General features: G+C 43.7%; 1 protein-coding gene across 1 annotated transcript in view; it reads left to right on the plus strand.

Moving 5' to 3' along the window:
- The first annotated feature begins 1,286 nt into the window (after positions 1-1,286).
- Positions 1,287-27,269, plus strand: part of ptprq (protein tyrosine phosphatase receptor type Q) — a 33,983-nt gene continuing 8,000 nt past the window's right edge. Inside the window, exons 1-44 of the mRNA XM_037451287.2 lie at positions 1,287-1,446; positions 1,538-1,752; positions 2,239-2,419; positions 2,625-2,999; positions 3,087-3,398; positions 3,902-4,195; positions 4,554-4,853; positions 5,544-5,674; positions 5,795-5,924; positions 6,000-6,153; positions 6,327-6,433; positions 6,906-7,003; positions 7,356-7,524; positions 7,748-8,008; positions 8,126-8,286; positions 9,595-9,706; positions 10,235-10,343; positions 11,390-11,504; positions 12,903-12,972; positions 13,092-13,291; positions 13,475-13,703; positions 13,823-13,951; positions 14,036-14,182; positions 14,405-14,568; positions 14,925-15,438; positions 15,578-15,739; positions 16,006-16,185; positions 16,286-16,393; positions 16,714-16,995; positions 17,085-17,366; positions 17,724-17,844; positions 17,967-18,121; positions 18,258-18,406; positions 21,761-21,932; positions 23,082-23,402; positions 23,487-23,762; positions 23,894-24,045; positions 24,299-24,440; positions 24,876-25,151; positions 25,256-25,630; positions 26,302-26,411; positions 26,513-26,699; positions 26,786-27,024; positions 27,148-27,217. Of these exons, the coding sequence (XP_037307184.2) occupies positions 1,302-1,446; positions 1,538-1,752; positions 2,239-2,419; positions 2,625-2,999; positions 3,087-3,398; positions 3,902-4,195; positions 4,554-4,853; positions 5,544-5,674; positions 5,795-5,924; positions 6,000-6,153; positions 6,327-6,433; positions 6,906-7,003; positions 7,356-7,524; positions 7,748-8,008; positions 8,126-8,286; positions 9,595-9,706; positions 10,235-10,343; positions 11,390-11,504; positions 12,903-12,972; positions 13,092-13,291; positions 13,475-13,703; positions 13,823-13,951; positions 14,036-14,182; positions 14,405-14,568; positions 14,925-15,438; positions 15,578-15,739; positions 16,006-16,185; positions 16,286-16,393; positions 16,714-16,995; positions 17,085-17,366; positions 17,724-17,844; positions 17,967-18,121; positions 18,258-18,406; positions 21,761-21,932; positions 23,082-23,402; positions 23,487-23,762; positions 23,894-24,045; positions 24,299-24,440; positions 24,876-25,151; positions 25,256-25,630; positions 26,302-26,411; positions 26,513-26,699; positions 26,786-27,024; positions 27,148-27,217 (8,581 nt within the window). The 5' untranslated portion in view covers positions 1,287-1,301. The remainder of the gene's footprint in view (positions 1,447-1,537; positions 1,753-2,238; positions 2,420-2,624; positions 3,000-3,086; positions 3,399-3,901; positions 4,196-4,553; positions 4,854-5,543; positions 5,675-5,794; positions 5,925-5,999; positions 6,154-6,326; positions 6,434-6,905; positions 7,004-7,355; positions 7,525-7,747; positions 8,009-8,125; positions 8,287-9,594; positions 9,707-10,234; positions 10,344-11,389; positions 11,505-12,902; positions 12,973-13,091; positions 13,292-13,474; positions 13,704-13,822; positions 13,952-14,035; positions 14,183-14,404; positions 14,569-14,924; positions 15,439-15,577; positions 15,740-16,005; positions 16,186-16,285; positions 16,394-16,713; positions 16,996-17,084; positions 17,367-17,723; positions 17,845-17,966; positions 18,122-18,257; positions 18,407-21,760; positions 21,933-23,081; positions 23,403-23,486; positions 23,763-23,893; positions 24,046-24,298; positions 24,441-24,875; positions 25,152-25,255; positions 25,631-26,301; positions 26,412-26,512; positions 26,700-26,785; positions 27,025-27,147; positions 27,218-27,269) is intronic.

The following is a 27,269-nucleotide window of genomic DNA, read 5'->3' on the forward strand; positions in this document are numbered from 1 at the left end:
TCATCCTTCTCATAAGGGTTTGCTTCTTGGAGGAAAAACAACTGTTGAACTCTGACTTTGAGTGAGCGCTAAATTCAAAGTCCACACTGGGATTGAAAACGAGGCAAAGTGAGTTGAGATGTCCTTATTTAAGTTCTGAATATATAATCCACAACGTTTCAACTGTTGCAGTTAACATTTTTTCACTCCAAATACTTTGGGACTTTCCACAGCTGATGTTCTGTGAAGTATGCACAAAACTACCAGTGGCTGAAACTACAACCAGGACCTGCAGTGATCGTTCGCATCCTGGTGGATCAGTGACTGCTCGATGAGTATTTGGTGGATAAGAGACATTTCCAATGGCTGGAACAGAGCGCCTGTGGTTGCTTGCTAGTTTATGCCAGGTAAGAGAATATCCGTCATGCTTATTTTAACTGTTTTTCAAGTTGCTGAATTTATGCTCTCCTTGTGTGTGTGTAGTAATCCGAGTTTCTCTCTAAACTGCCTCTTATACATTTGTGTAACCTAGTTGCTTACCAATGGCACTGGTTAGATCACTTTAATGTTCGTGCCCTGCACTGCGCTTATGTGGTGTTGACCAACAACGTTTTTTTTACTGGCTCTAAAACCTCTTGAGATATATTTTGGTTGACTATGTGTCATGTGACTTTCCACATTCTCAGGTTGTCTCGCTGACATGTGACCAGCATTTAAACCCTGTTGAGGTTGACGTTCTATTTCAGACCTTCCCGTCCACAAAATATTCTGATGCCTACGCAATCACCTGCAGGACTGCAACAAACCAGCTGGTATGAACAATGGCATGCCAAATCTGCTCTAGTATCATTAGTTTATTTATTTACTATTTATTTGTTTTTGTATCTAAATGAATGGTCACGTCTCTGCAGGTGCATGTGGGGCGCATCGATCACTCAGCATGCTCCGGCCATGACTGCAAAATGTCATTAAGATTGGTTGAAAACCCAACAGGATATAACATTTCACTGACTGCCAGCAAAAATGATATTCCTCTTGAGAAAAAGGATTTTCCTTTCAGTAAGTGACTGTGAACTTTGAAAACTAATTTCCTGATGCTCGATTAGAGTTTGGTGTAATGGCTATTTATGTCACTATGTTTCATCTTATCTTCACCCTTTCCCTTTTTTTCTATGTGTGCAGTTCCCGTCTCTGTGTCCTCACTTAATTTATACAGCACGACCACTACTGCTGTCCTGGTGTGGAAACTTCACAAAGAACAAACCCTATCCTCCTTGAGTCTATACAACACTCGCACGCAATCCGTCAACCACATCTTCAACATGAACTCATCAGAGACTGAGTCTCAGTACACAGTGAAATGTCTCCTGCCTGGCACACGCTTCAAGGCCCAAGTGTTGGTCACTACATTCCTGAAACACCTGAATATGACCTTGAAGCAGAGACTCGGTATTGCTTTTGAAACAGGTATTATACCCATAGACAATCTATTCGTCATGAAGCCACAATTTGAGCATCTGCCTTGAAAACAACTATTGATGATAACTACTGTCTCCAGCTCAGTGTCCCACCGGCTGGTTGGCCAGAGGGAGAAGCTGCTACTCTGTGAGAAGGACGGGTTTGACCTGGAGTGATGCTCGGCACAGCTGTAGAGGCTTGGCAGCTGGAAGTCACCTGGTTGATCTGAAGACTGTGGAAGATCTGCATTTCATATCTTCTCATTTGCTGAAAATGAACCTCCTGCTGCTATGGACTGGACTTAATGACCAGCAGGTACCTTTAATAAATAAAATGAATTTCAAGAAGCGATACAATAGGAGTATTTTTTCTCATACAAACCATTTACATTTACATTACAGAATTGTCGATGTTTCTTCAGAATGTGAATTTATATGTATTATATAATATCAATTTCTCACAAGGGGTCATTTGTGAATCTTCATAAATAATGCAATATTTTGTAATTTACAGATTATACCTCAGAACCAATCAAATAATTATTTATAAGGTCACTGGTTGAGAAGGCATAACTGCTTTGGGCTAAATGGCTCTGAATGGTTGTTTTATTGATCAACATGTTTTCCAATAATCATGTGCAACTATAGTGATGACACATATATTTTTTGTTCGGAGAACGTTACGGGCAGGGGCAGAACGGGTTGCATTTGATTGCTTGGTTTGATAAATTCAGTTGTGGGTTTTTGTTTGTGTTGAATTGTTTGGAATGAATTTCTTTATTTATTTTTTGTTACCCCACAGGAGGAGGGGCAACCACTCTGGTCTGATGGCTCAGCCTTTAACTTGACGAACACCGTGATGTCATTACTGCCAGAGAATCAGACTGACTGTTTTGCCCTTCAGAAGAATGCCAGCGGCCCAGGATACTTTCTCACTCCGTTCTTCTGTAGCATCCCTTTACCCTTCGTCTGCCATTTCCAGAGTAAATAACTTGTGTAATTTTCCTTTGTAACACACAGCCTTCACAGTGCATCCATTATTTGACACAATTTGGATATCATTCGTGGATGGTATCCAAAATAATCTTTTTTTTCACATTTTGAAAAAGCTTTAAGTAACCCGTACCATATTAATTGCGACCATTTTCTTCACTATTTCATTGTCAATTTTTTCCTACTCTTTCACAGCTCCTCCTGTCCCTGCAACATTCTCCTTTGAGCTGATTCAGGTGACAGAGCAACAAGTGCTGCTTCGTTGGAGTGAACTCTCAACCTTGAACTCTCTTAATCTTCCTTCTTTTGAGATATTCCTCCAGTACCAAGTGGAGGCAGATGGACAGTCAGGTCAAGAGGAAGGAGATGGACTCAGGAAGTCGGAGGACAAAAAGCAGACACAAAGCTTGAGTGGTATAAGAAAAATGGTCCGGGTAGCCATATTCCTCTCCTCCAGAGAGGTCACAGTGACAGGCTTGTCTCCAGGGAGCATTTACTCCTTCACCCTACAAGCTTCTCTTCCATCTGGTTCCACCTGGAACTTGGGACAAACCCTAACTGCATACACTAGTGAGTCTGCTGACAGCCGTAAGGTACTGAAGCAACATCATATGGTAACAGATGTAACTTCAAAGTTTAATGTTCTCTTTCTTACAGGACCTCTCCCCCCTCAAAACATCACTTTTGGCCCCAGTACGGTCAGTCAGATTAGTGTCTACTGGATGCTGACAGGCGGACACTTAAGGGTTGGACCGACCTTTGCTGTGCGCTGTGTGGACATGTCTTCAGGACAAGAGAGACTAGTTGGAATGACCAATATCTCCAGGTTATCCGACACTCGTGGGCGGCAGGCATACACCGCTGTGATTGGAGGGCTGGAATCTCACAGGAAATACGGGGTTGAAGTTTACACCGTCACCCAGTATGGCATAGAGAGCTGTGGACAAGCGCCTGTGACTGTACAGACTTGTAAGTCACAGGATGTTTTCACAGCAGATTACTGTGATGCCTCTGTTCTATTGTAGTGGATTAAGCTATTACGAGGTCACAGCCCGTCAACTTTCACAATATAAGGCCCCTAAAACGGACAATTAAATGGAATTTATTGCCAGTGACTTATTTGCTCGTACAGTACAATATGCAACTGCGCCTCATTAAAAGGTGGCAATAGTGACATCCTTTAGAGAAAAAAACTGTATAGTGATTGTAATCAAGATCAGAAGCTAAACATCTTCCCAACAGAGGTCCAGTCATGGGTTTCTATACACTAGCTTTTAACTGTCTCTGTGCGGGCAATTTAGCTAAACAGCATTTATTAAATAAAACGTATTTGTCAACCGAAGTGGATAAGTTTGAGATGTTTTACAATTTACTACTGTAATTATCCAAACAAAAAGCCTGGGTTGTTTTGTAATGCAAACTTTGCTTTGACGCGTTCACTGATGACAAAATAACTCTTCTGTGTCTCGTAGCGGTGAGGGCCCCTACTGGTCTGGTGGCGTCGAACACAACAGGAGATCTGACAGTCTGCTGGACCAGTTCACCTGATGACCCACCCGATGGTTATTATGTCACATCCCACCCACCCATTTATCCGACTCAAACCTCACTGTGGATAAACCAGTCCAGTCCCGGTGAAAACTGGGCACGTGAGTCAGTGTGTGTTAATTTGGGCACATTTACTCCAGGCCAGACGTATGAAGTAAGTGTTGTCTCTGTGAGGGGAGGGGACAGGAGCAGCAGCACTACAATCATACACACCACAGGTAAGAGAAACAACAACTTGATATCAATGATATCGTTATCTGAAGTTCAAAATACAGCTTTTTTTAGAAAACATTTCCCTTTTTTCTCTTTTCTTTCTGTTGAGTCGCACTAGATAGATAGTACTAAACATGCTGTGACTTCCTTTTACCTATTTAGAGAGGTTCAGATAAACTTCGTAATTTACAGACATAATGAGTACTGTGGATTTAGTCTGTACTAGCAAAAGGAGTGATTGCAGCTAGAAGAATATACACTCATTTGAGCAGCAGACTTGAAAAATAATGAACCTAAATTTTAACAATTCATTCAGTAGTTCTCTAATCTTATTAACTTTGTTTCTTCCTTTTTCATGTCTAGATCCAATGGGAGTTCAGGTAGCAGTCCCCCTTTCAGTGGGCACTGACTCTGCACAACTTTACATCCAGCGCCCACAACTGGGTCTGATTGATGGGGTGGATGTGTGTATATGTCCAGGATTGTGTGACACTCTGTGTGAGGGTCCGAGTGGACTCACATGTCACTGGTACTCTCTCCCTGCTGGTGTTCATATCATAACCCTGAGCGACCTTAGTCCAGGATCAGAGCACCAGCTAAAGGTGTACAGCACAAGCCGAGAGCAGATTGGACCACCCTACTACACCCGCCCCCTTAGAACAAGTGAGTGACACCTGCTCATACTTTTCGCTTAGTGGCAGCAGATGCTATTTGAATTGCTGTTGTTGACGGCATAAACATTTGGGCATGTACTGACTTTAATTATCACACAACAAGGCTTCAATTAAAAGTACTTCTGGCCGTTGTTATCTTTTGCATATTGCAGCAATTAGATTGAACTAATTGGCATCACTTTAGTGGGAAACTGTTTTTTTGGTTTCTTTTGAAGATGTATCTTAACCTGTAGTGATCCCAAAATGCAATACCATTAAGGTCAGGACTCAAGCTATATACAGTACGTATATGATATATTTGGTATGTTTTTGACATAAAATGCACAACATTGATGTGGATGAGCTTTTTTCTGACTTTGCTTCTATATTTAAATAAGAAGGTGGCATCATCTTTAAACGTTAAATGTATTTTATACATGCTAACATTCAAGGTTTAGACACATTTTCTCATTCAATTCAAGTGTGTCCAAACCTTTGACTGGTGTGATGTTTCATCAAGTTGAATTAATTATTTACATTATTATTCATTTCATTATTTCATTATTATTGCAATAATAAATGAAATATAATTGAGATGACCCACATGTTTTTAAAACATCGGCCAACCAAAGTTGATTATTTGTTATTTTCAGTATATTAGAAGAATAATTACAGTGTTGGATATTGTTTGTGACTTTAGGATTGGCGGCCCCTATTAGAGTGAGGGAGGGTGTCGTGACCGACTCGTCCATAGAGCTGCTCTGGGATGCAGCACCAGGTCAGGCCCACGGCTACGAAGTCATCTGCCTAAACTGTAACCACTCACAAATGGTAAACAAATTCATGGTTGCATGTATTAATCCCAAACAACCCCTCCAACAGCAGACATAGAGTACAAAGGGACCCATGTAGACTATGTTTGAAGGGGTCTATAACATTTGTGTGCTACAGGTGCAGAAGGTGTTCAGTGAGAGTGCAACCTTTTCCTGTCTGACTCCAGGGAGATTCTACCACTTTGCAGTACGAACCGAGAAGGAGTCCTTCTCAGACAGTTCCCCTGTCACCATCAACATCACTGCAGGTAAGTGCACGCATACAAACGCTGATCAATCTCTCTATTTTTTACTAACTATGTGGATGTTTGTTTAAACGCCAGCCCCCAGCACAGTGAAGTTGTATCTTGTGAACAAAACCACATCATCCATACGCGTACGTTGGAGTATGGTCAGCGGTGTGTCAAGTAAACTCCTCCTGTCAATCAAAAACAGAACATTCAGTCAAGATCTGATCATTTATCATCGGCAGGGCAGGTCAGTGTCCCGGTCGTGAGCCAGTGCACAAATTATTAAAGTTTAATGAGACTGGAATAACAATCTCCAGATAAAGACTTTATTCAAAACACCTGAGTACAGTCACAGTGCAAGATGGATTACTCAAAGTTTGTGCGTACAAAACAATAACTGCTGCAGCTGTGCGTTCACAGATCACATAGCTTTGAAGGCCTCACTCATGGAAGCCAATATACAATTGAAGTGATTAACACCAGCGGAGAAAGAAGGAGTCAACCTGCAACTCTGATCCTTCATACTGGTAAGTTTAACAGTTTAGCATATATGCAACACCAGGACCCAATATTGGTTGTGAGTACCCACATTTGCATGTGCGTGAAAGGGAAGGGAAGTGGAGAGAGTTGTTGATAGAGAGAGAGAGAGAGAGAGAAAGAGAGACAGAAATTAGTTGTAGAAGGAAATGTCCAGTCCTAAGAGAGATGAAATATGACAATAGAACTGAAAATACATGTTAGATTAATAATATAAGGTTATAAAGAAAATATAAGTATTTTATTGATTTTTTTTCTCTCTGTACCTGGTCTCAGCCTTAGTTCTCTTCACTAATAACATCTGTCAAAACAGACAATGTAAGGCACAGAGAGACCAGATTTATTCAGTGGATTTTCAAGGATGATGCAATGATGATACAATGGTTTATTTAAAGGGAACCTGGGACATTTTCAAAGACTCCTATCATGGAGTATCATGCTAACCGGGGTTCTTGTCTCCAGTTCCAGAGGCGCCACAGGATGTGGCTATTTCAGAGCAGGTACTAACATCAGTGTTTGTAACCTGGAGGCCACCACCAGGACAGGTGGATGGGTACAGGGTAAGACACGCACCTCAGTTAAAGTAATCAAAACTGCAGGGACTTTGAATGCCATAGGGACTTCAAGGGAGGGACTTCCAGACATCTCACACATATTCCTCACAAATATGTTTTTAATTTTTCAAAAGACAAAGAAGACCACACACAATTTGCACTCAGCTGTTGGTTACTTAGAAACCTTTGTCGGTACACCACAGATTTGGTTACCAACCCTTTAAAGATGCATGACCCCAGTAGAGGACCAGGAAGAATGACCAAGCATATTACACACACACACACACACAATATCCACTGAAGGAAGAAAGTGGCCAGTTTATGCAGCTGGTAATTCTAACTTTTTACTTTTTCTCAGCTTGTTTTTGGCCTGCGCTCTGTGGACAGGAAATCGTGGATTGAGGTTCTTGTCCTGGACCCACATTATGGGATCAGGGATTTGATCCCGGGGTCAGACTATTGCGTCAGCATTCAGAGTGTTCTTGGCTCTGACACAAGTCTGGTAGTCCACCGAGAGTTCAGCACACGTAAGAGATACTCATAAATACAGGCCATCACACTCACACTCACAAACACACATAGTAACACACCTGTCAATATTCAGGACAATATTTCAGGGAGTTTTGTCCTGCAAAAGATATAAAATGCTGTCAGTGTTTCCTTGATATTGCATATTGCCCCCGTAACACATAGAATAATGGAATAGAAGCCAAACAGATGAAAAGTAAAATTTTAAAAACTGTGTTTCAGGCCCGGCAGGAATATGCGCTCTTCATTTAGGCCACATGAACTCTTCCTCTGTCTCGGTGAGCTGGGACAATGCGTTCGGAGAGTTTGAGTTTCACAGAGTCACTGTGACCAACACCTCAAGCACAACAACGCACACCGTTCCCAAGGAGGAACGGGTCGCCGTGGTTACGGGACTGGTGGACGGCTGCAGTTACAACGTGAGCGCTGAGAGAGTCAGAGGAGTGTCAGCGGGGATAGCTGCCTCTCTGACAGTACACATAGGTAGACAAAGCTACAACACTGCATCAACATCAACTAACCAGATCGCCAATTCAATGTGTGTTGTGGTTTTTTTCCCCCTGTCTCACTCTATTTCTCCATCTCTTGTCCTTTTATGAGTGCCGGCACGAGTGCGAGGGATGCGTTTCGTGAATGTGTCAGCAGGCGCTTTCTCGCTACTTTGGGAGCAGGCGACCGGCTGTGTGGATCATTATGAAGTCAACCTTCTACCAAACCAGGGAAAGGTCACAGTTAACCCTCCGTGTGACGGATATATTCAGGTACAGACACACTCAATGAAACATACACACTCTGCTTTGATTTGAAAAAAATAGCTTCTCTGGACGAACACACCAAATAAGCTTATCTTATGATAAGCTTGGAAAATGCTACAGTGCACTTCACCTGAACACACTTGTTGAAGTGTTATAAAGAGTCGTAAGACGTCAGAGGTGGCATTGTAGAGACGTATTGCAGAGCTATAATACTAGATGTACAATCTACACACCGATACACATGTACGCATAAACACGTATGCTACTTTATCCCCCCTTCAACCGAAGAAATCCCGCCCCAAACCATCTCTCCCCGGCTGCCAGGTGTCAGATACCCCCAAAATGTAACCCTACACACCTACACGCACACACACTGAGCGCACACAGTACAGGGTGGAGTAATCAATCTCATTATTTATTAAGTTGGCTTCATAAGCTCAACCCTGAATCATTCATTTGCTTAAGCAGCTCTCCCTAGAGAAAGAGAGACCAGAGGGAGAATGTTATCCCCGTGCTAATGAGTGGATTCACTCACCTGCGTTGTTGGTCGCACACATTTTGGAATACCTCAAGACCAAGGGCTGTTAATATCCAATTCCTGGACAACTAACCCTGTGACCTTTACTCATGCCACTAACCAGCTCGTAGAGCGTGGAGTTATTTGTCTTCACCTCAGTGGATTACCTGTAGACCATTGCTAACCATTGTGCACTAACACTGGATGCAGCTCCACACTTCTAACCTGCTGCGTCTCAACTAAAGCTAACTCTGCTAACCAGCATGGCCTTCTTCTCACTCGTCATGTTGCTCACACTCTCCCTCGGACAGGTACACTCACAGGTAAGAATTTAACATCAATATCGGACATTGATGTGCACTTAGATGTTTATAAACTCAGATGTAAAGAACATAAATATCACAACTAGAGACCTTTTATCATATTTCTGGTATGTAACATTAGGTATGTGTGTAGTATTGCAATGCAAAAGTATTAATGTCACAGGTTAAAATGTGTAAAAGCAAAAATACTGCAGCACAGTAAAAATATATTCAGAGACAAAAATGCAGCAATAAGCTGTCAAATTGATATTATATTTTAGTTTGCCCCTTTTGGTTATTGCAGATTTTTCTGTAATTTAGCTTCATACGGGGTTCTATTTTGGGAGATTCGTCAGACGAGTGCTTTTTTTACTGTTCTCCCCTAGTAATTGCCAACCAGGCTTGTGTGTACATGGAATGCTTGTGCAGTTCTGACTGCTTGAAACAATTGGAGCAGCCTATTTACATTTTTTTTAACATTTTTGTTTTTTGCAGGCTGATGTGGTAAATGTCACTGCAGGGACACGATACAGTGTGACGGTCTCAGCAGCCTCCTCCTCCAACATCAGCCCCGGAGTCAGCCGCATGATCAATACTAATGAGAGCGGTGAGTTGTGCACAAGCTGCTCACTGTCGCTTGAACGGCTTCAGATTTTGACTAATAAAGAGTCGTCAGCTTACTGTCCACCCTCTGCTGTTTCATCCAGTCCCTTATTGCAAACACATGCACACACATCAAAGGAACGAGATTAGTACAGTTGGTGTGTGTTTAATTTCTCTTAAGTAATTTAAGACTGGGCTTTTGAACCACAGGATGAATGGGTCTCTGGTGAATGTCATTGAAATGCCACTGTGTGAGGCCTTATTCATCAGAGTGCGGCCTCAATTGCACTTTAATTCACACACTCAAAAACACACTTGGAGGATCAGTCCCCACAGACAACATGGCTATTCTTTAAATGACTGTGGTACCGTGCACTGTTGAATTTTGATATACAGAGGGTATTTACCAAAATATCTGTGTTGGGTTTTTGCGGGGGGGTTTTGGTGTTGAACTAGGTGTTGTGAAGAGACACACGTCTTGAAGTCATTTGCACTCTTGTCTTATTCACACACCACATTTGGTCTGTTCCAGTCGCTGGCCCACCTTTAGGCCTAGAAGGAGAGGCAGTGGGATCCAATGGGATTCTGCTCTCCTGGACGATGCCATCTGATGCCAACAATATTGACGGTTACATCATCAGGTAAGTCATTGTTATCGCCTTGAAAAAATATGATTTATTTATTAAAGGTTGTAAGTGTCAATGTCAAAATCCAAGAGAAGAAAACATAAAATAAATTGTAGTTGCAACAAAAATCCGGCGCTAACTCAAATAGTCTCAAATAAACAAATAAAATGTAAGAAAAAGTGGGATGCCAATATAGTGGAGAAATGGATCATTATCAATTATCCTTTATTAAATACTGAATATCATACAGAAGATATCTTAGTGTAAAAGGAAATAAAACATTTAAAAAACTGTCTCCTGGTCTCCATGTGTATTACACGCATGGGAATGAGTCCAAGATGTGTTTTCAGCGGTGGAGGAAGTTTTCAAGTCAAGTCCTAAAAATACTCCATTACAAGTTAAATGATTAAAAAGCATGTTATTATTAATATTATTAGCAAAAGTATACTTAAAGATATCATAAATATCTTTTAACTAGTCATGAAAATAGTTTAACCATTATTGGCCATTATTGAGAAGATTTTCTATTTTTATAATACATTTTGAATAGTTATTGTTGTTCAGAAACTGTAATGTAAGACCACCAGAAGGTCCTTCCGCTTAGACTGCAGCGAGGCAGCGGTTCCTCCTCCACAACGGAGCAGAGCTTTGCCTTGCTGCTCAGTCGGTCCCTTCCATCTCCAAGCGGCTGATTTACTGGAAAAAGAGGCTTAGGAGGACAAGAACTGGCTGTCAGACAGTACAGTGCAGCCAAATGAAAGGTTTTTTAAGGGAGTCTGGTGCTCGGAAACACTGCAACTTGTTCCATGGGGTCTCTAACTTCAAACAATTCATAATGAAAGTTCTTTGTAGTAGCCTTAGAACAAATACATTTTTAAAAGTTAATTTGTGTTGATATATAAATAAGTAAAAAAATTGTGAAAAATGTTTTAGACTATAATGGAGTAGAGGTAGCATTGAATACAATTGTTGACATATTCTCTGGCATTGAAGAGAATGTACATCTTTTACCAATGAGTCCTTCAGCCAGCTCTGTACTGAAAATTACTTTCTGCTTGTAGGTACAAGGAGGTGTGTCCCTACCCAGATACCACCTTCACACAGGTGACCAAGTACCTGGACGGTCCTGAAACCCTTCTAACTGACTTTACCTCTGGTTCTACATACCACATTGAGGTAGGATATACAACTAAAGATTGATTCTTTATGGCATTACGTTGTATCTGGTAGGGATTTACCCTGTTGAACTCGCATCACTTGAATGAGACATAACAACAAGTGGAAAAATATATATCTAACTAAAGCAAAAATGAATTTGATAAAAATAGTCTAAAAATGAATAGAACAAGCTTTCCTAAACAGACAGGACAAATTCCTATGTATATTATATGCATAGTTAATATAAATAAAGTTAAATAAATAAGTTAAGTTAAATAAATATGTGTACATACATGTACACAAATACATATATTTATTTAACTTAATATAGATTCCCATATCCAACAATCCAAAGGTGTATCTAGATAACAAACACAACTCTTCCTGCACTCTCCTGTGGGCAGATCACCATGGGGCGGACTATTCTCTTGATCTGGCTGAATACTGGTAATTGATCTGTCCTGATTTCATTATTAATCAGGTAAACAGATCTATGGATCAGCCAAGGCTCTTTCCACTGTCTGTTGTCACTGAGCTTGAATGTGATCATGCTTATTAGTTTTCAGAATTAATTAACCCACAATGACCTTCATACAAATGGACTCTGAGGGACTGACCCACATCATGATGCTGCACATTCTGTATGTGTGTGCACGCGTATCGTATTACTACTTCCCACCTTTGAGGGTTTCAGCTAAAACACTAAGCCGTGAAAAAGCTGAGCTGACAGGCCGATGGAAATTGGATTCATGTTTATTTTACATGAGCTGTATTAATTGTAGATATAATAGTATAATTTCTAATTTGGTAGTATTGACAGTGCTTGACTATAATTCTGGGGGGCAATTGTTTTCAGAAAATTAAGATAATATAGAATATTATGGAATCCAATTCATTTAGACTTTGGTTTTGAGTAGGTTATTTTGAATTAAACTGTACCATGCTGGTGCTCTCTGGACATATTCCTCTGTGTGTTGATTTTCTAGTATTCCCATAAAACATTTTTATCTCCTACCCCACCAGAAGAAATTAAACATGGTGTTTAAAACACGTTCAGTCATTATTGTGCATTTAGATTAATTCCCACTTTTGCCCTAGTAATACACTTATTTTTCATTCATTTTGATTCATATGGTTTAAATCTCTGATAAGATGAAAGATGCAGAAGCTATATCTGTTTACATAGTCTTGACTTACCAGGGGTATAATGTTAAATCAACATTGATCTTGTTTACGAGGAACACCGAATCACCTCCGACATATTATTAATTACTTACAGTTGTGATTAAGCACCTAATCTGGATCGGATAACTTCGCATTGACATGGACATTAATTACTGAATCTGAATTACTGAATTACTTCTCTTTCTCTCTCCCCTACCTCTCCCCTCCTCCCTCCTCCTCTTCTGGCTGTAGGTAGCAGCCATTTCTCCACCTGGAATAGGAGCCTTCAGCAAATCTATATACATAAAGACTGCTGAGTCCCGTGGGTGTTCACGCACACACTCACATAATGATCTCAAAGTCTGAAGTAGTAATTGTGTATACATAGCATTGTTTGTCTATATGTGTGTCGATTGATTTGTGTGTGTGCATCTCCTGCAGCCCCTGGCCTGGTAACAAACTTGACAGCGTTTGCTCAAAACCACACCTCTGTCATGGTCACCTGGTTCCTGCCGCACCGCATCAACGGTCTCATCACAAAGTTTGCTGTCAAAGCTAAACATGCTCGTACTGGGCAGACGGTCCGCACGCTGGAGGTCAATGCAGAGGACCTCATGATCGGAGCACTGCCCCACTGCAATGTAACGCATTACACTGACACCTTCTGTCCTCTTCAATGTTATTGTGTTATTGAGATGCTGAATTTGTGTCAGGAATCCAGGTTGTATTGCTCTCAGGAATTCCTGTCAGGAATACACCCACTCCTTTTGATTTCTCATATAATGTTGCTTCCTTGTACATCATATATGATTTGGTTTGTGTAGGATGCAGCAGACATCCTGTCCCGAGCGACTCTCAGTCCCTTGGAGATCACAGCGTCGTCTTCACTCATCACCCTCTCCGCCATACCCCCTGCGGCCTCCTGGAGTGTGCCCATATCAGTAGAAGTTGATCAACTACGACCTTACACTGCCTATCTATTTGAGGTGTCTGCCTTCACTTCTGATGGAGAAGGACAGATAGCCTCCACCATGGTCCGCATGCCAGAATCAGGTCTGGAGAAAGGGGGCAGTGCATTTTTGTTTAATCTGTGGGGCTTATTAAGATGTAGAATGCAATGTAATGTACTGCATATATGAAAATCTTTATTTATGTTTCATTGTTTATGGCAGCCCCAGAAGACCCGCCCCAAAACTTTATCGTATTGAATATGACGTCGAGATCGATCTCTGTGTCCTGGGGGTCTCCCAGCATTGTCACAGGAAAATTCACCTACGTGCTGTACCTGTATGGACCTACAGGTTATTAAACCTAAAAAGCATGTAAAGAATCACACTCTAAATGGATAGAAATCTATACCATTTTCAATTTCCCATTCATTTCAGGATATTTGTATGAGAACAGCACAGCGGATACGCGGCTCGCTCTGACTGGTTTGACCCCCTACACAAGGTACAGGGTGCTCGTCCGAGCCAAAGCTTCTGGGGAAGTGGGTCCAGCAGCGCAGGAAGATGTAATTACACCCCCCGAAGGTGAGACCACTTATGAACTGATTTACTAATAAACAAGGTTTTGCATTTAAGCGAATCCCCATGAATTCCCTCACTCTTTTAAACACACATTCCAGACAAAGATGTTTTGGGCTTGGGGGAAGAAGACATTGAGTGGCGACATAGACGACAGGTCCTATACATGCTTTTGATTTTCTCTCTGTGTCTGATTCTCTCTGGTTCAATGTTTGTTTGCCTGAGTAGCACCCAGTGCTGTGCAGGACTTGATGGCTGAAGCTAAAGATTCCGTTTCAATCCTTGTGAGTTGGAGAATGCCTGCCCAACCCAACGGTCCAATCACCAAATATAAAGTGCGGGTTCTCGTTGGTGACATCTTGCTGCAGGACATCACCCTCTCTGCAGATATGGTAGGTACCATGTTACGCTTATATAAGGCACCATGAATGTATCATATTAAAGCTCAGTACTGTTAAAAATTATTCAGGTGTATCTGTTCTTCCGTTCAAATATTTGGATGAAAATGACCGCCAGTTTGCATAAACGTAAAGTACATTTTGATTTTCTTTTAGAAAGTTGTGATGATCAGGGCAGGACCTAAAATAAACAACCCATTAGAACTTTGCAACTATTTGTAAAAACATCCTCAATCACATTATTAAAGCCATGTCCACTGTCAACTATATCAAGACATTGCTGTAAAGCCCAATGAGCCAAAATGAAGGAGAATCTTTCAGGCTATAAAATGTATTTTTTCTTCCCTTAGAATACAACTGGTTTAAATGAAGATGAGACCCTTCCCTCTGATGTCCGTAACAATCTAGGACGGCGTAAGAGATCTGCTGATCTCCGTCTGATCACATCCCCCCCGACTTTCACAGCCTCCATTTCTGACCGCACGCCGACCTCTGGTACTGCTTCCAGTGTCACACACTCTGAACAAAGGAGCGCTGCTTACTTTACTCACACCGCTGCTGAACCAACTGCTGAGTCCATGCTCACCACAAAGCCCACTACTAGTTATGTTTCTGCTTCACCGCCGAACAACACAAATATTCAGTCTACTGACTCTGCAGTCCCTGGCACCTCTGCATTCCCCCTTACCTCTGTGCCGCCCGCCACACCTCCACCTTGGCTGACAAAGCAATCGCGTGCTGGGGATATGACCTCAGATTCTTCCGCCTCGTCCCCGACCCCGGGCCAGCTCCGCTTGTCCACTCATCACGCATCAGTTACGGGACACTTTTTAACGCGCAGCGCAGCAGCTTCTGCTACAACAGGTGGGAGAGCGCTAGCCCTTGTAACACGGCTTCAATCAACTTCTTGCAGCCCTCGATACTATATGTGTTGCATTGCTTATAGGTCCTGTGTGTGCATTTTGGTCTTGTGTTTCCGTCTGTGTTTGTATACATGTTGCAGGTGTAACGGTGAGAGAGGAGGTTATAGACATTTTTTCTGAGGAGCTGTCTTACCTGGTGTCGGATCTGAATCCCTTCACCGAGTACACGTTCAGGGTGACTGCTTCCACGACCGTGGGACAGGGTCCTGCAACGGACATCACTGAGAAGACAAGTGAGCAGGGTAAGTTGTCACATTATATTTAGCTAATTGCTTTTATCCAAAGTGACTCACAGTAAGTGCCCTCCACAATGTTGTTACATACCCATAATGTGCAAGAATCATGCAAGGACATGAAGATCATCCAATATGCAGTTCTCAATCAAGTGCTGCATACAGTTTAGGTGGTTGTTTTTTTACGTATAACCTTCCATGCACATCCATTACTTTAATAATTTCTGCAAAACGTGAAACATTCTGATTCCCTAACAATGTCTGTATGTGTTTAGTCCCTAGCTCAGTGCTCGAAGTGTCCTATCAAAACATCAGCTCCACCTCCATACTGGTGAACTGGGTTCCACCACTCAACCCCAATGGGCGGATCACACATTATACTGTCTATGGCGTCAAACTGCACAGTTATCAGGCACTCAACTGGTTCACTAACAGTACCAGCATTGTGATAACAGGTATAGCAACCGATTTCTCTGTAGAGTCCTGTGCAGTCATTATAATTATGGCCATTCTCATGAAACAGATCTGACAGTAAATATCTGTTTCAATATATAGATTTGGACAAGTATACTGGTTATAAGCTACGTGTGGCGGCGTCTACAGCCGTGGGAGAGAGCTCTCTGTCTGAGGAAGACGACATCTTTGTTTTAACATTAGAGGACGGTATGTACTTTACACACACTTTCTACTGCATTTTTTGGACAATGAGTGCAAGAAAATTTAGTAATGGCTGTCATTGATTCTTTGAATGGAATTAAAACTGTTCAGACAAACTTAAGAATAAGGCATTTAGTCAGCCAGTTAAATCTTGTTGAACTGATGTTGGCATGCACCTCACCCTATTAAAAATTCATGTCGGGGAATGAAAATCAGTGAAATTAAATTTGATATTTGATATGTAGCAGTTATTAAGCTATCAATATTTTATGTGATGCTAGGTCAGCTATATCCTTTAGTCAATGATTTTTCTCTTTCTCCCTCAGAGCCTGACTCGCCCCCTGTGAACCTCACTGTGGTTGACACCAGCCCCTCCGCCGCCACATTGGCCTGGTCGGCACCAGAAAAAGCCAATGGAGTCATCCAAAATTACGAGGTCCGGTATGAGAATGAGTCCTACTCTGCGTCAATAAACTCGTCCTCGAATACGGTCACTCTGATGAACCTGAGGCCTTTCTCCTACTACAACGTGTCCGTGAAGGCGTACACCCGATACGGCCACGGCAATCAGACTTCAGACACTCTATCCTTGCGGTCCGGAGAGGACGGTGTGTTTACGGCTGCACCGACCCATGTACTCAAATACACTAACAATATCTACCGTTCAGATTTGAATAAAAGTGTGTTCTCTCTTCAGTCCCCGGCAGTCCTCCGTACGGCATTATGTACGAGTCGGTCAGTCCCAGTGAAGTGAACGTGACCTGGCGGCCTCCTCTGCTGCCTAACGGGGTCATTACCCACTATAGTCTGGAGCTGAGGAATTCCAGTCACTTTCTGAACCTTACCTCCCCAACCAACTACATCCACATCCAGCATCTGAGGAAGTACGCACACTACCGCGTCATGGTGCAAGCACACACGCGCGTCGGGCCAGGAAATTACAGCAGCGAGCCGCTCAACATCACCACGCTGGAGGATGGTGAGCGAAATGGGTGGGAGTTTGTTTTTCAGTTCCAGGACACTGCACGGCCACATCGTGATTGAGTTCCAAAGGGGGTCTTCCTAACTCTGACTTCCCTTTCGTCTTTTCCTCCTGAGTAACATCTCTCTGTCTGAGCTCAGCATGACCGGTATTTGAGGCCACGTTCATTCGTCAACTAACTAGTTTTTCGTTCCAGGGCCGCACTATATGTCTTTTTCTGCCACGTTCCTGAGGGGCCACATGAGGTTTCTTGATGCTCAATGCAAATAAATCTTTATTCCTCATTACTTTTCTCCTTTGATGAGCCATACTCCTGTTTGTGTTATGTTACTTGAAAGTGTTTCTGCTGCTCAGCTCCAGATACACCTCCTCAGTTCCTCCACGCCAGGAAGTTGTCAGACTATGAGGTAGAGTTGTCATGGCAACCGCCACTTTCAGCCAATTCAGACATACTCTACTACATTGTCAGAGTTTGGTGAGTGTCTTAAATCTCCTTCTCTCTGTGTGCTAGACTTTATTGAAAAGCTATAACAATGGTTTAAAAACAGGTATTGAAAATAGAACACATTGCAACGTTAATGGTGGCTCTCTTTTTAGGAATGAGACGACTGAGCTGCAGCAGAATGTAACACAGACATCAGTGGTTATTAATGTAGACTCAGAGAGTCGCTACAATGCCTCGGTCTCCAGCTGGAACCGACTGGGAGATGGAGGAGTGGTGATTTACATCAGCTTTACCACCATCGATGCAGGTGCTGACAAAAGAATTATTGACAAAATAATTTTTGACGGAATATGTCATTCTCACCTTACCATGCATTTGTGTCAGGATTTGTGCATTTGTGTCCCACCAACTGAATATGTGCCTGTGTGCTTCCTGACTCTCAGAACCATTTGACCCTCCCCAGAATGTGACATTTGCAAATGTGACTGCCTCCTCCGTCACTTTGCTGTGGCACCCTCCGAACGAACCGAATGGAATCATTGTGCACTACACTATTTATTACTCAAATGACTCAAACACTGTGGCTGAGCAGGTGAGAGGCATGTAATGTATATATAATATACAGATAAGTTAAAGATTAAAGCTGTAAAAATCAATATTAAAATTGTCCATGGATCAAATAAATAGTACTGTCCCATCTTAGTTTAGTAAACAGATTGGTTATTATGGTTTATTTATAATTTTACTTATTTTGAATGTTTAGTGATCTCTCTCAAATACAAAATTCAAAGCAGTGCTTTTGTCTTATTCTATGTGGAATGAAAAACATTTTCAAGATCTGTCTATTAAAGTAATTATGAGCTGACAAAACTAAAGACACGCATGGTCAGTAACCTACAGTATACTAGAGTATTATCACACAACTTTGCACCCACACAAAGCCTTGAAGCGTCTACAACTTGGTTAAAACTTTGGCCTGCAACTTGGTTCAGTTTCTTTGAACTGATATCCCTAACCATATCCCAGCAGCATGCAATTATTTTCAGTTTAAGCATCTGTTTGCCATCTGCACAGCAGAAAATACTGACTATGTAGCTGGTAAACATATTGAAGCTGTCAGCTAAAGAGACCAATATATATAGACAGAAACATGGCTCAAATGTATTGCTTGTGTTACTTCTGGTCTGCTGTATATTTTAAACTGCTTCTAATACAAATGCATTATAAACTTGATATGCATTATATCAACTTTCTTGATATGATCTACAGCCTGTTCCCTCTCAGGGAACGCGAGCTGTGTAAAAACGCTGTGGGAACGCCTCTGCGTGACCGTGTCATGAAGCACGTGTGAAATCTAACCAATGGCGAGCTGGTACGTCATAGACGGGCGACGCCGGGACCAGGGCGCTATAAAGGGACCCGAAGGGCAGGACCATTCATCTCTGTGCCTTCATCTAGTGCGTGCGAAGTTTTTCCACATAGTAATGGCTGAGCGGTTTGTCCAGTGTTTCCCCCCGTGCACCCGTTTCATTACGGGCAGTGACTCACACGCCTTGTGTGTTGTCTACCTGGGCGTGGAGATTGTGAGCAGCAATCCCGTCTCTCCCGTCGAGCCCTCTTCACTGATGAGGCGTGCTCCCCGCGGCTCCGGTCCAGCTCGTGCTGAGGCAGAGCGCCGGATGTCTTTATGGGGATCACAAATGGATCTCGCGGAGGATTCATATCAGCTGGCCGGCGGGTAAACAGCAGCCTACTGCTTCCGGTAAGCTGCAGGAGCGGTTTTTACCTTCCCGCAGAGTTCCTCCATGTTGGTGCTTTCCGTTCTTCCTAGACGTCCACACTGAGGTGTCGGGGTCCTTGGGGGAGGCCAGTGTCCTCCCGCGTGTACAACCCGCGTACGGAATTGTACTCGTCTTTAGCTGAGGCTAAGCGACATGGCTACGTGAGTATGCCGGCCGCGGAGGGGGCCCTGGCGGGCCATGTTTCCCCCGCGGCCGTGTCACTGAGGACACCGGTGCTGCCCACCAAGCCTTCGAGGACTACCTCGGCTCTGGTGGGCAAGGCTTACTCGGCGTCGGGGCAAGCGGCTTCCTGCCTGCATACGATTGCGCTTATCCAGTCGTATCAGGCAGAGCTGCTGGCCGACGTGGCCGAGGGGAAGGAGCTAACTCCGGAGGCAGTTCGTGAGCTGAGGCACACTGCTGACCTCGCGTTGAGAGCCACAAAGGAGACGGCGAAGTCCGTCGGCCGCTCCATGGGAGCCCTGGTGGCTACGGAGCGGCACCTTTGGCTGAGCCACTCCAGCCTCAAGGAGAAGGACAAGGCCTTCCTCCTTAATGCCCCTCTTTCCCCGGCAACCCTCTTCGGAGGTGCCATTGGGGCCGTTGCGGATAAACTCCACGCGAAGAGGTGGCAGACGGAGGCGCTCTATTCCTTCCTTCCCCGACGACGCAATGTCCGCGGGGCTGCTCGAGGGCGGCCGGGTGTCTTAAACCAGGGGGCAGACACCCTGTCGAGGCAGGGGCCGAGGCCCGGGGACTGGAGACTCGATCCAGAGGCGGTGGAGTTCCTTTGGAGACACTTATTTGCCTCCAGAGAGACATCTCATTGTCCTCGGTGGTTCTCCCTCACGTACCCCGCCCCACTCTGGTTGGATGCTATGGTACAGGCGTGGCCAAGAAGCATGCGCCTGTACGCTTTTCCCCCGGTTGCTCTGCTCCCAGGGAATCTGGAGAGGGTCCGTCAGGACGGCGTCAGCCTACTATTAGTAGCCCCGTTCTGGCCGGCCCGAGTACGCGGGCCTAATGTCGCTCCTCGCAGGTCCCCCGTTGGAGATCCCCATCAGGTCGGACCTGCTGTCTCAGGCGTCGGGGTCCATTATTCACCCCCGCCCTGAGCTATGGAAGCTATGGGCCTGGCCCTTGAGGGGACCCGCCTTTTAAGGTCGTCGTGGAGACCACCTTCCACTCCAGAGCCCCCGCCACTAGGAGGGCGTATGCCGGTAGATGGTGCCACTTGGTGTGGGGAACGACAGCCGGACCCAGTTAACTGCCCGGTCGGTTCAGTACTGGAGTTCCTGCAGCGTTTTCCCACGGGTTTATCCCCGTCTGCTGTCTAGGTATCTTGCTTCCTTTGTGGCACCCTGTTTCCCCGTTCCTGACGTCGGACCAGACGTAATAATTTAGAGCCGCAGCAAGTGGGTGGTTGAGGCCATCGCACTTGCGTATGAATCGGCCGGCCAGCCCGCACTTTGGCTGTCCGGGACCATTCTACCTGGGGTATGGCGGCTTCAGAAGCCCTTCTGTCGGGGTCTGTGCTCTCGTCTGAGTGTGCGTCTTAAACTTCACACCACGGTCACTTATGGTCACATATGGTGAGTGGGTATTGGGTTCCCACAGCGTTTTTACGCAGCTCGAGTTCCCTGAGAGGGAACGTCTCTCGGTTACGTATGTAACCTTCGTTCCATGAAGGGAACGAGACGCTGCGTAAACTTTTTGCCATACTCCCGGCCTGCCCGTGGCACTTGATTCGGCCTTTCAGAGATGAATGGTCCTGCCCTTCGGGTCCCTTTATAGCGCTCTGGTCCCGGCGTCGCCCGCCTATGACGTACCAGCTCGCCATTGGTTAGATTTCACACGTGCTTCATGACGCGGTACGCAGAGGCGTTCCCACAGCGTTTTTACGCAGCGTCTCGTTCCCTTCAGGAAACGAAGGTTACATACGTAACCGAGAGACGTTCTGCTGGTGCAGAAAACAAACAAATAAAAGAATTGTGAAACATGACAAATGTGATATTTCTTGATGGCATGTGGTGCACCAACATCTGACCAAGACACTCAATATTGAGTTTACCATTCATTTGTCCCACTTCTGTAAACAAAACACACATTTTTCACTTGATACAAGGACCATAATACTCATAATAATATATTTTTTTTCTCGACAGAGAGTCCCTCTTTCAGAAGTCTCTGCGACAGCATCTCCCGACTCGGCTCTCTCCTACACTCTGAGCCGGCTAATAGGGGGCACAAACTACACCCTGTGGATGACCTCCAGTACAGTGCAGGGGGACGGAGGTGTCCGGAGCGAGTCACTTTATCTGTTCTTACCAGAGGACGGTCAGTTAGACACACACACACAAGTGCGATTGCATTTACAAAAAAAAATGTTTTAAGTTTTAAAATAATATATAAACATGCGATACCGCACATAGAGCCAGATAGTTATTGAATACAATGGTTCAAAGTTTGACCTGAGGGTGAGTCTGTACACTTTTTTCAAAACTCTTCAACTTCCAAAAAAAATTACATAAAAACTCGCCAGTTTAAGTGTTCTTTTAAGTCTGCAAAAGTTGTGGGGAATTAAAAACAGAACATTCGTTTTTAGTCTATCAAAATGATTTGAGAAAGTTATTGCTGCACATTTTTCTTCCAGAATCTAAATGTGTTTTAAGTTGTAAAAAAAAATATATGTATTTAAAACCAATTTTTTTGTTTTTATGTTATTTTGGGAAAAATGGTGCAGACAGCCACCACAGACTTTGTCACACGCAGTTCATATTTGTAAGGTGTTATTTGCTGGTTAGCACAGTATTCGTTGTCTCTGAATGATCACTGCTCATACTGACTCTGTATCTCTGCCTGTGCTCTAGCTGCTCCACTCTCATCCAAGCACCGGATCTTCAAGGCATCTTGTCTCTCCCGCACAGCCAAGCCCCCTACTTGGCTCAGACCCACACACACACACACCTGGCCCCTTACATCCACTCACTGATCCTATGGATCTCTAAAGTCGTATCCCCTGTTTTCTCCTTCATCTCCCTTTTTTGTTATTTTTGTACCATGCATTAAAACAGGGGAGGAGCTGAGAATGAGCAGGATGAGTATTTTCTCTTCAACCCCTTTCCTTTTCAAGGTTTTCAGAGTGCTAGCTCCCCTCCTGTGTGTCTTTTGATGTTGAAGGATATTGTTTGCTTTTGTATGCTGATAAAGCTTGGTATATTTCTGTGATGTCATGTCATGTCATATTGTTGTATATGACACGCTGCCGTTGATTTTGTTAATTACAACAATGCTGCCGATAACGATGATTAAGACCCTGCTTTGTTAAAATGGTGATCCTCCCTCAAATGTCACTGTGAATCATTGATTGACAAAACGTACTGCTTCATAGCACAGTAAATGCATTCAAATACTCACAGTCTTAAACCAGTGTTTTGACGTGTAGTTCATAATTGTGATTTAATTATTCTTTTCTTAATCCTATAGTGCCAAGTGACTCAGTCCGAAACCTGACTGCTCAGATCTTCAGCTCCACGGCTATCATCGTCAGCTGGGACCCCCCCATGGAGCCCAACGGCCGTCCCAGCTACCTGCTCACCTTACAGGAGGCGGGCACGCCCCCAGACATATCCAGCCAAGGGTCTCCAGCTGTCAACAAGACCATCAAGCACACAACAACCGACAATGTCTTCCTATTCACAAGACTCAGGAAGTATTTTCCTTATGTGTTGACTGTTACCCCAGCAACTGGTGCTGGCGCAGCATACAACCACACCAGCACAATGTATCTGAGGACGGATGATGACGGTGAGTTCATCTACTCAAACAGTCACTTATGTAACGTTCATGGTTCAGGTGCTTGTGGTAATTGCCTGACCGTTTTTTCCTTAGTTCCCAGTTCGGCGCCGTTGCTGGTGTCTTCCAGGAATCTGTCGTCCTCCTCTATCGCAATGATCTGGCAGCGCCCTCTGGAGGCCAATGGGGAGATAACAGAGTATACTCTGACTTTGTTAGGCCCAGGGGGCCCCATCACAACTCATACGCCCAACACCTCATTCATCCTTACCAACTTACTTCCATACACAGCTTACAACCTCACTATAACGGCCACAACGCGTAAAGGCTCAGGGCCTCATTTGCTGCTGCAGCTGCACACCGATGAAGGAGGTTAGTTTGAAAACTGGTTTAAATTTTCTCTAAAAACCCAAATAAGATGATACTTATTTGAAAGTTTGGGTGTAAATCAATAGTGTGTTTCAGTCCATCTTCCTCTCTATTGGCCTCACTTTGTGTTTCAGGGCCCATGTCTCCTCCCCGCAACCTTACCATACATAACCACACGGCAGTCTCTGTGTGGCTGAGCTGGGAGTCTCCCCTGGAGCCCAATGGAGTGGTGATACAGTATGGCTTCAGGATCCGAGACCTCATCACACACTTCGTCACACACAAGGTACCGGTAATTTCACACACCAAAACCTTCTCCACAATAACAACACTCACACTCACTCCAGAGACACACTCTGTAAGACTACACACAGTCACACCCACATTAGCTCTAATTTCACACTTAGGATAGCACTCGGCAGTACCGTTAGACATACATATACATGCACGTATGGTTGCCCATACAATACCATATTATACACTCCAGTAAACAGGATTGGATGATTTAATCTCCTGTCGTTTTTTAAATGTGTGTGTAGAATTCCTCCGGTACAACAACCACAGAGTATATATCAGGATTCAGGCCTCATAGCTCCTATGAGATCAGTGTTTACAGCTACACCAGAGTGGGCCATGGGAATCAGTTCAGCAGCCCGGTGACCTTCACCACTAACGAGTCAGGTAAAGTACACACTGTCTACCCAGAAGGGACGTTAACCTGGACATTGAAACTATTTTAAAGTCTACTCCAAAGAGGTCCATTTTGTGAAGGCAGTGAAGATGCTCAGCAGCATTTAATAGTATAAGACAAGCCAAATATGATTCTCCTCAAGAGCAGCAGGTTTTTAATGCAGATTAGCCTGCTGTGAAATCAATGATAAATAAACAAAGACAATATGGTAATGATTGTGAGTAGAAATATGGAATGAATCACTTATAAAAAAGGACTTCTGTCACCAAGTCTGTTTATCTGTAGACTGCACATTATTTGTTATTACCAGTTATTCCAGTCCAGTGCAACAGGCCAGTATTGACATCATTGCAGTGGACAGTGAAGAATGTCAGCTAAAGCTGATGCTAGTACAACGGTTTACCGTCTCACCTCTCTGTCTGCAGTGTCTGATGCTGTGGGGAACCTGACATGCTCAGGAGTAAGCTGGGATTCAATACAGCTGTTTTGGAACCTTCCTGCCAACCCTAATGGTCAGATCATTTTTTATGAGATTCTGGTGGAGGTAGATTCACAGTTCTACACCCACCAGACTGACACACCAGAGTACACATTGACCAGGCTGTCTCCAGACCACAAGTATGAGCTCACTGTTGCCGCAGTCAACTCTGCAGGACTCGGAGACGGACTGAATTGTACCGCTTCCACTCTTCCTGAATCAGGTAGTCAGCTTTTTTTAAATTTTGTAACGTTTTATCTTTTAATTGCTAATATACCGATCATCTGACCGGATACCCTCGTCCAATCCTTTTGTCTACCTTGACAGCCCCAGATGCCCCTCGCTCGCTCACCATCTCTCAGGTCACAACTAACAATGTGACACTTCAATGGACTCCACCGTTTTCCATTCCGGGCCTCCTGAAAGGGTACCACATCATTGTACAGCTGCTTTCAACAGTCTGTGAGCCAAATGCACTAACTACCGCAAAGCCAGCCCCAGAGGATGAACTGAGCCCAGACTGCGTGGACTCTAATGCCACCCTGTCAGTGAATGCGTCGGACGGCATTGAAGAGAACAGCAGCAGCATCACTCTCCACTCCTTGGCTAAGTACAGATACTACCGCTTCAAAGTGGCTGCTGTGACCAAGGCTGGAGTCGGGGAATATACACAATGGAAATATGCACATACACTGGCTGGAAGTAAGAGCGTCAAAAAGATGATATTGTTTTGTGTTGCAGGAAAGAGTTGTCAGATAGTCACTATTTTGTTTTATTCAGTTTCATTTTGAAAAACCTGTCTGAATGATGTTTGTTTGGGTGTCTCTTAAACAAACTAAAATTGTATTTTGCTATAAAGTAAGTCTTTCTCTTTACACGCTACAGTATTAGAATAAGTTTAAATTGTTCAGAGATTCAGCATGCATAAGTTGCGCAAAACACTTTTCCCTCAACCTCTCTTTGTTTTTGTTTTTGATGGTTCACAGTGTCACAGCACTGGGATATGTCATTGGGCCTTGTCATACCATGTTATTTTTCTTGTTAATAATAGTAGCAGTATTTTTAATATCAGGGTTTGAAGGACAGGAAAAACTCATAATATGAATGGGTTTAATAGTGGATTATAGGATAATTGTAAATTAAATGCAAACAGGCTCCAGATTTTGAACTTTACTGCAAGTTCCCGTTCTCATACACAAATGGCCACATAACCATGTATTGCAGTAAAAAAAAAAGGCACAGGCTTACATTTAAAGAGCCAATGGCATGGAAACATCAATCGACATTTGCAGGATAACTAAGCAACAATTGACAGTTTTTTGATTTGATAGCACATCATAAGCATTCTGTGTGTCTCTTATATTTTCCATCAGACCCTGATGAGCCTCCCCGGGACCTGAATGTGATGCCCTCATCCAACGGCCTTCGCATTTCATGGGATGCTCCGGCTGTTCTCTCTGGACCGACTTCGTATCTCGTTCGGGTCAGTTCATTGAGTTTTGGTTTTAGATAAACACAATATGACACAGATAATCAACATAGCTTAAGTATTAAATCGTTCCATGAACTCTCACATCACACCAGGTGGATGGTCTTGGTTTGAACTTCTCAACAGTCAGAGCTCCAGGAGAGTTGACAACTGTTGTTGTGACTAACTTGACTGCTTTCACTCATTACTTGGTGACTGTCATCGCGTTCACTGGTCCGTTGGAGAACGCTGCCAGAAATGGAAAATCCATCGGGCCTATTGAATTTCGGACAATGGAGGAGGGTATGTGGAAATATTGAGTGCACCTGGCTCCTGTCCACCTGTAAATACCAAATCTTTTTCTCAAACCAATTGTACTCTGTCCCCAGAGCCCAAAGACCCTCCCAAAAATGTGTCAGTATCAGTAATCCCAGAGGAGGTGAACCGTGTGAAGGTGACTTTTGCCCCTCCAGAAGAGCCCAATGGACACATAGTTGCTTACTTTGTGTACATCTACGAAAAAAACGTACTCGTCCAGAACATAAGCCTTAATATCACAGAAATAGACAAAAACACAATGAGTGCTGTCATAGGAGGCCTAAAGGGAGGACACAACTACAGCATCCAGGTGAAGCACACACACATTACACACACACAACCCAAACAAGTTTAAACCGGTTCAAATGTAATTGTCTTTAACACCTTTTTGTGCTTGTCCCCCACCACTGTCCTTCCTTCTATTTTCATCTAGATTTTAGCAAAGAACGGGGCTGGGAGAGGCCCACCCAGCCCACATATCCAGATAACTACAGGAATCACAGGTACAAATCACAATTTATTGCTCGGCAGCATTTCTCCCTTTTTTGTATTACT

Source organism: Pungitius pungitius, chromosome 6, assembly GCF_949316345.1.
Source record: "Pungitius pungitius chromosome 6, fPunPun2.1, whole genome shotgun sequence".
Taxonomy (NCBI): Eukaryota; Metazoa; Chordata; class Actinopteri; order Perciformes; family Gasterosteidae; genus Pungitius; species Pungitius pungitius.